Source organism: Colletes gigas, unplaced genomic scaffold, assembly GCF_013123115.1.
Source record: "Colletes gigas isolate AHSC1104 unplaced genomic scaffold, ASM1312311v1 Colletes_gigas_Sc00007, whole genome shotgun sequence".
NCBI lineage: Eukaryota > Metazoa > Arthropoda > Insecta > Hymenoptera > Colletidae > Colletes > Colletes gigas.
The window spans coordinates 1,183,671-1,198,852 of record NW_025106636.1 but is presented as its reverse complement, the minus strand read 5'-3'; the positions used below and the strand labels follow the sequence as shown (position 1 = coordinate 1,198,852).

At 37.0% G+C, this 15,182-nt stretch overlaps 4 protein-coding genes across 7 annotated transcripts; 3 read left to right on the top strand and 1 right to left on the bottom strand.

The window, feature by feature from the left end:
- Window positions 1-2,321: 2,321 nt before the first annotated feature.
- Window positions 2,322-10,771, top strand: LOC122396528 (beta-glucuronidase-like). Of its 2 annotated transcripts, none has more exons than XM_043395041.1 (11): window positions 2,322-2,463; window positions 5,607-5,760; window positions 6,528-6,626; window positions 6,894-7,070; window positions 7,828-8,060; window positions 8,563-8,842; window positions 9,018-9,292; window positions 9,510-9,771; window positions 9,913-10,101; window positions 10,180-10,318; window positions 10,464-10,771. In XM_043395041.1, exons 2-11 carry the CDS (start codon window positions 5,623-5,625, stop codon window positions 10,643-10,645), a joined length of 1,974 nt encoding a protein of 657 aa, XP_043250976.1. In that variant the 5' UTR covers window positions 2,322-2,463; window positions 5,607-5,622; the 3' UTR covers window positions 10,646-10,771. The 2 variants fall into 2 exon arrangements, with proteins under 2 accessions (XP_043250976.1, XP_043250975.1); XM_043395040.1 differs by lacking the exon at window positions 2,322-2,463 and adding an exon at window positions 3,734-3,950.
- A 110-nt stretch (window positions 10,772-10,881) lies between these two features.
- On the bottom strand, window positions 10,882-11,788 carry LOC122396531 (zinc finger HIT domain-containing protein 3). Its single transcript, XM_043395047.1, has 2 exons — window positions 11,623-11,788; window positions 10,882-11,220 (listed from the first exon to the last, which is right to left on the bottom strand). The coding sequence occupies exons 1-2, from the start codon at window positions 11,691-11,693 to the stop codon at window positions 10,884-10,886; spliced, it is 408 nt and encodes a 135-aa protein (XP_043250982.1). The 5' UTR covers window positions 11,694-11,788; the 3' UTR covers window positions 10,882-10,883.
- A 437-nt stretch (window positions 11,789-12,225) lies between these two features.
- LOC122396529 (ribosome biogenesis protein NSA2 homolog) lies at window positions 12,226-14,223 on the top strand. 3 transcript variants are annotated; one of them, XM_043395043.1, is made up of 2 exons: window positions 12,226-12,270; window positions 13,374-14,223. In XM_043395043.1, the coding sequence occupies exon 2, from the start codon at window positions 13,444-13,446 to the stop codon at window positions 14,221-14,223; it is 780 nt and encodes a 259-aa protein (XP_043250978.1). In that variant the 5' UTR covers window positions 12,226-12,270; window positions 13,374-13,443. The 3 variants fall into 3 exon arrangements, with proteins under 3 accessions (XP_043250978.1, XP_043250979.1, XP_043250980.1); XM_043395044.1 differs by lacking the exon at window positions 12,226-12,270 and adding an exon at window positions 12,303-12,477; XM_043395045.1 differs by lacking the exon at window positions 12,226-12,270 and adding an exon at window positions 12,764-12,833.
- On the top strand, window positions 12,238-15,150 carry LOC122396530 (ubiquitin-40S ribosomal protein S27a). The gene is made up of 4 exons (XM_043395046.1): window positions 12,238-12,270; window positions 14,429-14,553; window positions 14,613-14,830; window positions 14,951-15,150. Exons 2-4 carry the CDS (start codon window positions 14,451-14,453, stop codon window positions 15,098-15,100), a joined length of 471 nt encoding a protein of 156 aa, XP_043250981.1. The 5' UTR covers window positions 12,238-12,270; window positions 14,429-14,450; the 3' UTR covers window positions 15,101-15,150.
- The last annotated feature ends 32 nt before the right edge of the window (window positions 15,151-15,182 follow it).

Sequence of the window (15,182 nt, the reverse complement as noted above, 5' to 3'; positions counted from 1 at the left end):
GCGTGTAAAAGCATCGCACGCTTGAATAAAACGCGACGCGACACGTGCTCATAAGCGTGCAGTGAGTGTGGGTATCAGATTGATCCCCCCCGGCCTTGATTATCAGAAAAGCAAGTCGCGCCCCTGACCCACGTCGATCGGACCTCTCTACGTACAACCGCCGGGCCCTGGAGGACACACGGTCACAACAGGACCCGCTTAGTACTCGAGAACGGATATGGGTCAGGAACTCTCGCCGGAGGTCATTCTCTTTTCCGTATAAAGAGGAGAATATATGCGCTCGGCGAGGCCCCACTTAAGCTGAACCAAGCTGCACCGGGGTTGAAGCGGTAAGAGCTATCACACCTAATACACAGGCGTCACATGTTTCATTCTATCAAACAGAGGTGATCGAGCGAAACTCTCCGATCCTTTCGGTCGAGACATAATCTCGGAAAGCGAGAACCAGAGAACGAGCGGACGAGAGAAAGTGAACTATTCATATATGTATATGAACTCATTATATATTCATTTTAAAATCAGTGTCAAATTAAAAATGAATCTACTATGACATTTGTCATCTTGAAAATCGCGGTGTGCAAGAAGATTATAATTTTAAGCAAAAGATACTGAGATAAAACAATATACATGTGTTACTATTCACGGGTATCATTCATACCCGCGGTCACTACACTTGCCAAAGGTAGCATTTATACAACCAGTCGAAGCTTAAGTCTAGTTTAATTGTACCAAGCAATTATTTTGTTTAACCCCTTGCCTTACGATTTTATTTCCAACTGTGCGTGCCAAAAGGTCCAACTCCAAGGTCCATAGGCCCGGTAGACTTATCACATCTCTGAGACGTCTTGTTCATGTTTGGCTCGGTAGACTTATCACTTCTCTGAAACACCATTGTAAGCTAAGGTATTAAAAAGGAGCTTCTTAAACACTTAAAAATGATCTATCACCTAGCTAAAGGGAATTGAACAGAGTATATTGGAAAAATGTTACAAGAATTTAAGCTGAAACGTAAAAATAAAAATCTTAAAAGGGGCATTCTTATATTCATCAGTGTCATCGAGACACCAAGTTGAATCAACACCAAACGATCAAACGAAATGGAAGAATCAAACAAAGTACCTCCGTAGAATATTACGAGAATTCGAGCAAGAATATAATATTACATTATTATATCTTGCAATATTATACATATCAAACCAGTCAGATGGATAAATAAAGTTGAATTCACATCAAACAAACAAATAAAAATAATAAAATATAAATAAGTGGAGTGGACTTACTACTTGTTGTCAGTATATAGGGTAGTTACCACTGGATCAGCTGTAAAGTAAGAAAATATTCATATTATAGCAACGTCAGTTAGGCAAGCAACGCAAAATCAGTTTATTAAAGCGAAATTGGTATCAAACGATAGAATAGAAGAGGGGAGAGAAGTTTTAAACAGTTCTTACCGTTGGTCATCACCGTCCGGCACTGGTCAGTAGTGGTCAGCAGTGGTCAGTAGTGGTCAGTAGTGGCAGGAGCGCTAGCCAGAACTGGTCAGTAGTGGTCAGTAGTGGTCAGTTCTGGTCAGTCATGGTCAGCTCAGGCCAGTAGTGGTCAGCAGTGGCCAGCACAGGTCAGGCAGCGGTCCCCGGGTCACTTCAGGCGATTTGCACACTCCCGAATTCGCGACGAGACTGAAGAATTCTTCGCAGTGACCCTGCTTATATATCTAAGGTGATGAAAGGGTGGGGAGACTAATCAGAATCAAAGTTGAACTTAACAATTATAACTGTCTTGTCTGCAGAGAAACTACTTCGATTGGTCCCACTTCTTGGCCATTTCTGGATCCTCACTGAACCGCTGACCTTGATGTCAACCTCGCTGTTGACCACCAGTGACCATAAGCTAGTCATTGTTGATCATCGACCCATTAAAACCATAAGTTTAAAGGCTTCTTACGAGGATCCCCTTACAATTCGATGCATGATCTTTCTAACATTTTGTTGAACGTGTGTGCTTGAGGGTTAAGAAAGATATGAGCGAAACGAAATCAAGAAATCAACATTACAAAGATTAATTACTAGTATACAAAATAATTACCGACATTACAGTTTATTTAGAAAAATTAAAAAGATTATTCTTAGACAAAGTTGTTTTTCTAAAACTTCCTGCGATGTTCTAAAATGGTAATTTTTCGAACACTTTCTGTGATTTTATCAAAATTGAAGGAAAGTAACGCTTATCTTGTACCAACGTTATCATATGTATATCGATACTGAAAGCATATTAAAGGCATCCCGAGGCGCACAGATAAATCATTACAGCGAAAAGTTCGAATAGTGTCACAGTGATAACCCAATCTTGCGCGTAAAGGAAAAACAGACGACGCTCAAGAAGCCCGGAAACGTGTTTCGGTAGATAGGAATACCCACAAATGTCAACGAACTAATCTCTATTTACACAGAATACTAATTTAAGGTACAGTAGAAGTTAAACTACCTGCGGTCAGGCGTATCTCGCGCTTAATTCTCTCGCAGAATATCGTCGTATCGCGAATCGTGGACGAGTTACGTAAAATGAATTAATCGAGGCGCTTAGAAAATACAATAGCTGCAACTTATTCGCTGTAAAATACCTTGGAACCATTTCGAACACCGTAAATTCCTTTTAAAAGTAAAGGAATCAAAACATTCTACGGCCACGAGAAAGTAAAACTTGCGATCTTCGATTTAGAAATGTTTTTAATTGCCTGGAACATTGCAAATCAGCTTTATTCGATTCTGGATGTGTTCGAAGCTATCCATCCGTGCTTGGACCTGTTATCCGAACTAACGAAGAAAGACGGCGGGAAATTTTGATAAACGAGGTTCCACTGTAACGTTAGTCCAATTTTTTAAATTCTTCGTTGATCTAAATATGCTACGCTTCCTGTATAGCATAACTTCTGCACTCGAACGACGCTATAGCTTATCGAGCCAGTGCAACGAGCGGATAGTTCTGTTTTTATTTATTGACTGTTAACATTGACGTTCGATCCGATTCAGCGATTACTTTTGTTTGCTGTCTCGTCTTGAGACGTCTTCGAACGATGCACACACAGGCTCGCGAAAGTATTCAAACGATGACATATTCCTGATTGACGCATACCGTACAGTATAGTAAATATTTGGAAATTCTCGTGTATACCGTATGGGGAATGTGCGAGAATAACATGGAAAAATTTCATTGAATGTGAATAACTCGTATCCGACTTAGAGAGACTGTTAAATGGCTGTTAGTGATCTTCTTTTGTTTAACATTCTTCGTTTCTTTTCGGGGATTCCTGGATATTTTCTGCACCGTATTATAGTAACTTTATTCTTTTTACGTTAAGCAATATTCATTTCTTTAGTCATTGTTACACAATAAATACAGATATATTTGCAATAATATGTCTGCCTTGTTTTTTTCCCAAATCATTCCTAAACTTCTTTTTTCGAATGAATTTGAATGATTTTGGCTGTGACTCGCTGTATGGTGTTAACTGTAGGAATATATGATCGTTCGAATATGCACGTTGGCGAGTCCGTGTAGCGGATGACTTGACTCGGTCGAACCCGGGTCAATATTTGAAAACCCTCGAGCCAGATTCGGGGCGCTTGTAAGGTGCTTGATCCCATCACTACTGGGGCCGCGGTGGATCGCGAACACCCGGTAGGTATAAGTGCAGACCAGTCGGCCGACGAGGCTCAGTGTAGTCCGATGGGATAGGTAGAACTGATTCGATTCTCTTGGTCTAGTGGCGCGTAAGATCTCGACGTGCTGGTTTACGTTTGGGTTGCAAAAGCTACTATGCCGCGTTGAACTTCGACGAAACACCGGGAGGAAAGAAAACTTCGCTTCAAACGGATGCTGTTGGTACCCGAAAAGATTTACGTTTCGTCCGTGATGCGAGAATTTTCGTCTGTTTCGGTCTGACAGCAGAGGTGAGTGTCTTCGTATCCTGAAAGTAGAAATCGCCAGAGGACTCTCGGTTGTCTCCTCGCGATAGGAGTTCCATTGACCTCGGGATCGAAGCTGCGAGAGATGTTTTCTCCGTCGTCGACGCCGGTCCGCGAAAACAGGATTTTTACGGGGATCGAGAATTCCGGGAGTCCTCGGCGTGCACGCGTGCTGGATTCTTCCTCCGAGACGCGCGCGACATGTGGTGAATGGTGAATCTTTCGGCGAGAGCCTCTACACCGGATTATCGAAAAGAATATTCGGTGGAGCCTCGTTTGTACGAATCGTTCGGCTCGTAGAGGACCGCAAACATCCCCGTCGTTTTGTCTTATTAGCCAGGATAATAGAGGCATTCATATACGTACGTTCGGTAAACCCCGGAGGTTCAAACACGCCTGGATAGTTTCAAACACAGCCAGAATCGAATAAGGCCGATTACAATATTCGCTTGAAGGAAATTTCGAGGTCGAAAAATTGTTAAATCGTATTAACATTTCTGAATACATTCTTCTACTTATACTTAGATTAGTTCGCTATTGTTAATGATTTAGTTTAAATATAAAGGTGTATTTTGTAAAGTTTTTAATAATCTGTTAAAGACGAAAAAATAACGTAACGCTTCGAGAGCGTCCTTGGCCTAGAAAAAATTCATTCGATGTATTTCATACAATTATTCGCTCGTATGTATTAACAATGAGTGTAATTACTTGGAAACAATTAGAAAAGAAACTCTATCTCAGAGACACTCTATTATATTTCGAAAGACAAAAGGAGTAGGACCTCGATTATCGCGGTAGATAAAAGCTAAAAATTCTTATCGTTTACCATAAATTATGGTACTGTTAAAAGGTAAGAGGGGGAATAAAGTATTTTGCGTAAAACACTCTGTTCGAAAGCCTTGGACCTTTGCACTTTCTTAGATTACAGCGGTATTAACGATTCGAAGAGAAACATTGGCTTGCGCGTTTACACGTTTGCTGGTCGCCGTGTTCGGTGCCCGATACGAAATTACGATCAACGGGATGGTATCGGTAGTGTCGATTAGATATCGTTCCTCTGGTTAATCGATACCGCTTGCGAGGGCGTCGTTCCCATCGCTATAAACAGCAGCAATTGTTAAATTCTCGTGGTGTCTATTCGAAGAATTAAGGACAGCGACGCTGCATACATATGTGCGACACGAGGAAACGATTTGACGCTTTGGGAAGGGAAGTCTGCTCTCGTAGGAAGGCACCGTGCCAGGAAGCCGATATTACTGCGAACCCTACATGTCAAATGTGTGGCCCGCGGGCCACACGCGGCCCAAACCATCGTATTTTCCGCGGGGACTCGCAATGGCGGCCATACACTCGCGAACACTTCTCGACAATAGATTCTCTTGTCGGTAATACCGTACAGAAAGAGCATATAAATCCAATTTGTACCTTTTGTCTTGCAAACATATAGGATTCTCAATTTTCGAGGGTAAAAATTATACCAAATATTATGTCGACTTGGAGCAACTCTAGAATTTAGTCTAGAGTGAACCCAGGATGACTAACGCGCAACGTCTTTGCACGGATCACTTCGTACGATCATTGATATTTTTTGTAAAGAAAGAAAGCATCCGTTCGATCGTTTTATTTTCGTTTTTATTGTAGGAAAAGCTGAGAAGGAATGTGGCGTTTAGTTTTTCTTGTGATCGGCGCTGCGGTGGCCGGGGAATCGGCACCCGATTATGTAGATTATCCGGATATATCTACACCCTTGCCTCTTCCTGGCATGCTATATCCACGAGAGAGCGAATCACGAGAGGTAACCGTCCCAATTCACGTTTCACTTATATGCTTTTTACTGTCAGCGTTGTTTATCGGTGCAATCGTCTGGCCCACAAAGCTTGGAACAGCAAATGATGCCTACAAACATTATAGAACATTTATACAGTTTAGAAAAATGTTATCGAATTGCACTGTTCAATATGATTAGTCTGTTAATTAAGAGCGTGGACGCGATAAATCAGAAAAAAATAATTTCATTCCAATCTCCCCCATTAGCGATTATCTCTTGATAACGCTTAGGTATGCTTTTTAACAATTTTTCTGCATACTTTGTTTGACAATTGCACTTCGCTATGCAACATTATTTGCTTGTAAGCGATGTTCGACTGTCGAAATACCAATTATGCCTTTTCTTGCTAGAATAATTTGCCCCTTGCTCAAAGAAAGCGACAGATTCTTGGAAAAATGAGGATGAAGATCATTTTGTCTTGTTTTTCTGTAGTTTCCCTCTTTGATCCTCGTTTAGGGAGGTCATTATCGTTCTTACTGTCTTTATATCGTAGTACCCAGTTATTAACAAATTCGCGAGACTTGAGACTCATTTCTGGTCCCTTTGGATGACAGTACAAGAATACTGCTCCAAATCGTTTAGCACATATGATACTCATATCGAAAACGACTGTATGTAACTGCAAGAAACTGCAAGTGTTTAAACTAACACAGTCCACGCTCTTAATGAACAGACTGTACAAACGTTTTCGAAAATTGAAACTACAAACGATCGTGGCTATTGCATTTTCCTAGATAAAAAGTCTCGATGGTATGTGGGATTTCATCGTTTTGCCAACGGCAGATCCATTGAAGGCCTACAAAGAAGCATGGTTCGCCAACGATTTGTCAAAGGTATTTTAAAAGAAACACATTCTCCATTTATCGAAAGAAAATTATTTCAAAATCTCAGGGTCTTCTTCTTTAAGATTGTATTCGAGAAAAATACGTAAAGATAAACGTAATAAATATTAATAAACAAGGAACGTAAAAATGCGAAATTAGTTAACAAGAAACTAGTTGAAACGATGAAGTAGGAATGGTTATACGGATACTAATTTCGCGTAATTATACGTCTGTTACGATTCCTACGATTCCCTCATGTGCATAACCGATGTGTAGGTAGGAAAAGTAATGCAAATGCCTGTTCCATCGTCTTACAACGATATCACAACCTCGAGAGATCTTAGAGACCACATTGGAGCCGTCTGGTACCAACGAACATTCTTTGTACCTTCTTCTTGGCGAGAACAAAGAGTCTTCGTTAGGTTCGGGTCGGTCAATTATCTCGCACAAGTGGTAAGTATCAACTTATTGTATGTATAAAGTAATATTCTAAAGATACTGAAAGCAAGTTTTAAAAACTCTCGTTTTTTTCCAACGTATTGACACCATTTTTATTTCTACCAAAATTTAATCATTATTTCTATAGTCGAGACACTTTTTAATCGAAATTGGTATGCATAAAACTGCGTGAGTAGTGTTAAGATGTTTCAGCATTGAACATTTCGGAGGAAATCTTTTTTGTTACGGAAGCATGAATATTTGTAATTTTCGAAACTCAAATCGTGACAGATTTCGTCCAATTTCTAATACCAAAATTGTCAACCTGACGATTTAGATCGTTAGACGCAATGATTCCAAACTTTTGGTTGGTAGTGTATACGCCCCATATCGTACCTTTGTTCTACGAGAGCCATGTTTTATTCAAGCTTTGTTCCCTATCGTAAGGCGATATCTGCTTTTGAAACATAGCTCCATTAAAAAAAATCTACATGCTTATTTTTAATGGTATTGTCAGATCTAAACACCGACGCAGCGTTTCTCAACCTGGAAATATTTTAACATTTCCAAGGGAAAGATTATAGTGTTTTAATTTTAAAACACAGTCAGAACTGTTCGATAGACCTAATATTATTTATTTCACGCCCGAAAGTTCTTTCCTTCTTTAAAGAGACCTCTTCCAGAATGTTTGGATACCATTGCTACGGAGGATCGAGACCGTGTAAGAAATAAAAATTGAAATAATAATTTTTGTGTCGTTTGTGCGATTCAGTGGGTGAATGGCGGACTGGTGACCAACCACGAAATGGGTCACTTGCCGTTCGAAGCAGAGATCTCTTCCTATTTAATTTACGGCGGTAAAAATAGCATAACAGTGGCGGTGGATAATACATTACTGCAAACAAGCGTGCCGCAAGGAAGAATTGTCGACACCGACGTTGACAATGGGACTATACACACGCAGACTTACACTTTCGATTTTTTCAATTACGCGGGTATTCACAGGCAAGTAAACACCTATATGTATATGTATATGTATACTCCATCCTATCATCACATTGTTTTATAAGCATGTATTAAGTATCCCTTTTGATAGAAATTCTTCTATAAATGCTTATGCGTGTTGTTTCATATAAAATATAATACAATCGCCAGGAATATTGATATTCTTAAACTCTGTCTGCCAACTTTTTAAGCATTTCTAGAAAGCTAGAAAACTAGTTTGATACGTATTTAGTGAATATAGGAGGGGAAGAGAACGTTAGCGCATAATAGTTGACCCTCTAACTCGTGTATCTGCCTTTAAAAAAGTTCACGCTCTCCGAACCATCAAATATTTCACGATAATAGATTATGGTCGGAACTTTCGTAACAGACAAAAGCGAACTACCGGTGCAAAACAATCTGTTTATCGCGAGAAGAATAGAAAAACGGAACCTGGTTCCCTGATTCCCGGCTACCAATGAATAACAATAGAGAATGTTGATCTAACATTCTTAATTTGCAGGCCCGTTTTGCTGCATACTAAACCACGCGTGTACATCGAAGATATAACGGTGAGGACCGGATTCGTTGGCGACGTGGGTATAGTGAAGTACATAATTCAACCGGCTGGTTTGCACGAATACGAAGTTCCGATCTTCAAAGTGAGGCTACTTGATGATACGGATACTTTAGCTATAAAGGAGCCGGTCTATGGAGTTTCTGGTACGCTCAAAGTACCACTTGTTAAACTATGGTGGTCTAGAGGAATGGACCCTAACCCTGGGGCCATGTACACCTTTGAGGTATATTTCTATGCTTCATCCTCGCGCTACAGCGTTTGGAATCTCGAAAGTTCACACCATTCGATTGTTTTTTTATATTATCTTGGATTGCAATGTTTCTAACAAACAAAAATATTATTGTAGAGATTAAAGTATCGTATTAAATCTTAGACAAAGCTTTTTTTCTATACCCAAGGTTACGATGTCCATCGCAAACGACACCAAAACGGATGTCTACAGGCTACCGATCGGCATCAGGACATTGCTCTGGACTAACACCAGTTTACTGCTGAACAATAGACCTCTGTACATGCGAGGATTCGGTAGACACGAGGATTCTATCATAAGAGGACGCGGTCTAGACTTGGCCACCGTGGCCAGAGATCATGAATTGCTAAAGTGGGTCGGTGCAAACGCTTACAGGACCAGCCACTATCCTTACAGCGACGAAGTACTAGACTTAGCCGACAGGTACGAACAGAATCTAAAACAGATAAAAACTTGAAACGCTAGATCCGAAAGTGTTTATTATTTCTTGTTTAAAGTTTTTCGATTTATACTTAAATCCGTCTCTGGATACACACTGGACATTTCTTCTTCGTAATTTACTAAAACTCACTTTCGTTTTATTACGTAATAGTTTTATTGGCATAATTGTACATATTATTACTTGACTCGTTCTTGAAAGGCTGGGGTTCCTCATTATCGATGAATGTCCATCCGTGGATACTGAGAACTTTTCACCAGTTCTTCTGGCACGTCACAAGGAGTCCTTATCCGAACTCATAAGGAGGGACAAGAATCGTCCTTCGGTGATCATGTGGTCCATCGCCAACGAGCCTAGAACCCAACTGACGGATGCTGGAGAATACTTTAAACAAGTTGCTTATCATACGAAAGCACTCGATCCTACCAGACCGATTACCATTGCTATGGCACGAACAGTTCAGGTTACTATTACAGAATTCTTGAAAACTTATGACAAATCTAAGAAAAACTAGTCCTTGTATGGCAAGGGATTAAACATACTCTCATACTATTAACACTATATTATGTGGACTATTAATGAAAAACGAATAAATGATTTCTAGGAAGATAAAGTTGGTGAATATCTTGATGTGATTAGCTTTAATCGATACAATGCTTGGTACACCAACCCTGGTCGCCTCGATACAATTACAAACAGAGTAATAGGGGAGGCTGAAGCGTGGCACAGGAAATACAATAAGCCCGTGCTCATGTCAGAGTATGGAACCGACACTATGCCTGGATTACACGAGGTACAACATTTAATTATAGAAAATTAAACAATACAGAATTAATTTCATTTTAAAAGAAATATTACCGTGACCTTTTAGCTGCCCGAATACGTATGGAGCGAAGAATATCAAAAAGAAGTATTTTCTAGACATTTTGAAGCATTCGACCAATTAAGAAACGAAGGTTTTTTCATTGGTGAATTCATTTGGAATTTTGCTGACTTCCGAACGGCTCAAAGTGAGTAAATAACAAAACAAAACTTTTAAAAAGGTCAGCTAATAATTAATAACACTAGTCTCAACTGGCAAATATACATTCTTTGTCTGAAGAATTCTAATGATTTTATGAAAATCAGTACTGTAGTATTATATTATGTTTGTAGCATTCATCAGAGTGGGTGGCAACAAAAAGGGAATATTTACTAGAGACAGGCAACCAAAAATGGCAGCTTATCATGTCAGAAAGAGATATCATGCACTCCAAAAGGAATTAGATGGAATGGAGATGCCAATGGATCTTGAAAATTATGTTTCATCTCGTTACATTCCACGTTCAGAACTTTAATATCTTTTTTAACAATTTGCAATGTTTGTTAATCAGATTCAAAAGAAAATTGTCGTTTATCAATAAACGTTATACAAAAATTATTTGTTTACTTCTATCTTCCTTGCATGTAATCTTTAGTTTTACTGAAACTATACCATTATTTAAATGAGAACACAGTATTAATGTATATAACACACACATACACATACACACCTTAAAAGCTACACATAGCGTCCCATAATATTATCCAAGTATATTAACATGATTGATCATTAACTGGAGCTTCCACAATTTTCAAACATGCATCTGCCATTTCTACAAATATTGGCTCCGCCATAGCCAAAGCTATAGCTTTTGTAGGATTTTCATTGGTCAGTATTGCGCGCATAATATCACGTACGTGTGGATTTTTTAAACAATTCTTTAACTCTTCGCTAGATTGTAATTGTTTCAATTTGTCAATGGGAACTGTATCCTCCGTAGGGAAGTTGTACTTAGCAGTATTTACTTTATCTTCTGCAGGTTCGCTTTGTTGAGGCTTTGGCGGTTGACAGTTAGTTGCTTTGTGGGCTTTACAGCAAGCTTTAGAGCAACTGACACACAAAGTAAAAAATATGTGTAACTATCTATTTATGTTCTGCATTAAATTATAAAAAAAATTATCTTCCTAAGGAACGTAACTTTCTTGGAGAGAAAGAAAAAATTCATATATGTATTATGAACAAAACATGCACTTTGGCTCTATGTTATAGAACAATTAAATTAAACATTAAAACATCTAAAAAAACGCTAGTTTGAAATTTGTTTCTTTTTCTGTACGAAAATGACCTACCCCAATATACATAGGTTAAGTTTATTATAGGAACACGAAATAACATAAAATTTGCAATAATTTCTCTAACGTTTGAACATACGGGCACAGGATCTGTGTAAACTGTTACATGTAAAAATATCTCAGCAGTACGAAAAATACGAAGATAGCCTCTCATACTTACTATGGCTCTTTACATACGGGACACTTATACGAGCACTCTGTTCTTTCGCACACACAACAAATTCTCTCCATAACGATTAAACGATTTCAATCATTCGTGTAAAATTAATTACTTTAAACAAATAATTGTATAATTTCCAAACACTCTCTTCTTCACGTGCTGTCGGCCATCTTATTTGGTCACATCTCACATCACATATCACATATCAAAATGGCCGACATTAATTTACATTCGGTCACAAAGGACTGTAGTATATTAATCCAATTAAATTTTCCTCTACAAACATTTAAATATTTAATTTATAACAAATGGTTTTTAAACGATACAAGGACGAAGTTTTCAATTTGAACGAAAGAATATATAAAATATAAACTGAAGTTTACAATTCTAGTTCGCTTTACTTTCTCGACTTTACGAGCTCGCGTATACGTTGTTAAAATTTCTTTTTAGAACATTCTTAAGTTCTGTCTTCGTAAAAACTTGTTTGAAATAAATATCGTTAAATTCATGAATTCAAAAACCTGCTCTACATCAAATAGTACATCTTTCTTAACACCAGATGGCGCTTTCTATTTTTCGAGTTTCCAATATCTTAGTTCGTAACCGAAGGTTATGATTTCTTTCCGCATGCGAGAGGCGTGATTGAAGGTATGTTAAATCGATGATTTCTGAAAATTATTTCGAACGAACGATCATTTTGATGTACTTTTTACCCATTTACGTCTTACAATTTCTATAAATGCGTTTACAAATTTTGTTACATGTATAGCTGTTCTATTTCAATGTTTACGGGATTGAATAAGAGTGAACACATGGCGTGCTAAATCAAATGTTATTTTATAAATGTTTTTAAAGGTAATCACATTAACGACAGAAGAATGTTAATTTCTTTTTTAGCATTTGTAATATACCTACTTGATTAATTTTCGTTTGGAAATTTACGAAAGGTATCAATTCTTGTGTATTTTTCAAACACGCAATGGTGTACTTACTATACTACACATGAATGGAAAATAGTATTATTAAACTTGTAGTAATATTTACTGTGTTCTCGATACTATTAAGTGTATGAATACAAATTTTCTTTTACGTCTAATTATATAAAATTTGTGAACATCGAAGTTGATAAGTATATTGCTGTTAAACATATCCATTAAATAGTATAAAAGTGTAATTTTTAAATGTAAAAAGAAATGTATGTAGGAAGTCAGGTAGGTACATCTAATACTTTCAGACTTTTTATATTGTATGCTATTTAGTAGACACGATAAAATGGTTTTTTTTAGATAAAGTATGAAGTAATGCGTTTGGAATTATTGCTTTGATTTAAATCATTGCCCTTTAACAATTTGACACGAAGGATGTAAAATGAATCGAAATAAAATTTTCTTGAATGTATACATTTTCTTTGCGTTTAGATTTTGAATATTCCTTAATGCATATCAATTACAATAATTTGTACTCCAATTGTTGTTATTACATAATAAAACATAAATAAAACCTTTTATTATTATAAGAGTGATGTTTAATTTCTTCAAAACAAAACATTGAGTCAAATTATATCATTTAATCACCTTATAATGTTTAAAGTTCCTTTGATAAGAAAATTTTTCTTCAATACATCCTTTCTTTTTTAATTGTTATAGCTTTAAACGTGTCACACAATATATAAAAGTAATAAATCATTCTATAATCATTCTATAAATAACCATACTAATTATTTTTTGCAGTTTAAATTTTCTTATTTTCAGAATCTATAAATTGAAGAGGTACTTTATTTTGCACGTAAACTTTATATAAGAAGAAGGATAAATAGTCACAATGCCGCAGAACGAGTATATTGAAAGGCATCGTAAGCTATATGGACGAAGATTGGATTATGAAGAAAGAAAAAGGAAAAGAGAGGCCCGTGAGCCTCATAAGCGGGCAGAACGTGCTCGTTCATTACGTGGTATAAAAGCAAAATTATACAATAAAGAAAGACGAAATGAAAAGATACAAATGAAAAAGAAAATAAAATCTCACATGGAAAAGAAGGTGAAAGAAAAGTCGAAAGACGTGTCGGATGGAGCATTACCAGTATATCTGTTAGATCGCGACGTTAAAAAAGATGCTAAAATATTATCGAACATGATAAAACAAAAACGAAAAGAAAAAGCTGGTAAATGGGACGTTCCAATACCTAAAGTTAAAACACAATCGGAATCTGAAGTATTTAAAATAGTAAGAAGTGGAAAAACTAAACGTAAATCGTGGAAGAGAATGGTCACAAAGGTGACCTTTGTCGGTGAAAATTTCACTAGAAAACCACCAAAATTTGAAAGATTTATCAGACCAATGGCATTACGTTTCAAGAAAGCGCATGTATCTCATCCAGAATTGAAAGCAACGTTCTGCGTGCCGATTTTAGGAGTAAAAAAGAATCCCTCCTCATCCATGTATACAACATTAGGCGTTATTACAAAAGGAACAGTCATTGAAGTAAATATTTCGGAATTAGGTTTAGTAACACAGTCTGGGAAAGTAGTTTGGGGAAAATATGCTCAAGTTACGAATAATCCTGAAAATGATGGTTGTATTAATGCTGTGTTACTTGTATAAATTATTATATTGTATCGAATGTTTGTAATAAAAATTACATTTGAACAAATATCTTGTTTGATTAATTCCTTAAATATCATAAGTGATTGTAGAGTATGGGTCGTCTATATAGTGAATTAAGTACATTGATAAATTCTCTTTTGTAACACAGGTTTTGCGCAAAGCCAATTAATTTTCTTGTTTTTGTTTTTATTTTTTTTTGCAGTGTCCATGCCACAGATTTCAACATGCAGATTTTTGTAAAAACACTTACTGGGAAAACCATCACCCTAGAAGTTGAGACATCGGATACTATCGAAAATGTTAAAGCTAAAATTCAAGATAAAGAAGGTAACAATGTAAAATATATATCACAGTAAATGTTTATTAAAGAAAATTATTCGTTACAGGCATTCCACCAGATCAGCAAAGATTAATTTTTGCTGGAAAGCAACTGGAAGATGGTAGAACTCTATCAGATTATAACATTCAGAAAGAGTCTACCTTGCATTTAGTTCTACGTTTGCGTGGTGGAGCCAAAAAACGCAAGAAGAAGAATTATTCGACCCCTAAGAAAATTAAACACAAAAAGAAGAAGGTCAAACTAGCTGTACTCAAATTTTACAAGGTACGTGAATACCATTTATAATTACAATTCAACAAAGGCGTTATATAAAAATATTAGGATGATGGTAATCATGATATGCGTTCTTGGCGAGATGTATTTAAAAATTGTACTATCGAACAGGTGGATGAAAATGGAAAAATTCATCGACTAAGAAGGGAGTGCCCCATGGAACAATGCGGTGCTGGAGTTTTTATGGCAGCAATGGAAGATCGTCATTACTGTGGCAAATGCGGTTATACGCTTGTATTTAATAAACCGGAAGACAAATAAGTTGAAAATATGTACCTTCGCATTGATTAAAAAAATGTCATAAATACAAATCTATAATTTGATATTTTATACCAGTTTGGAT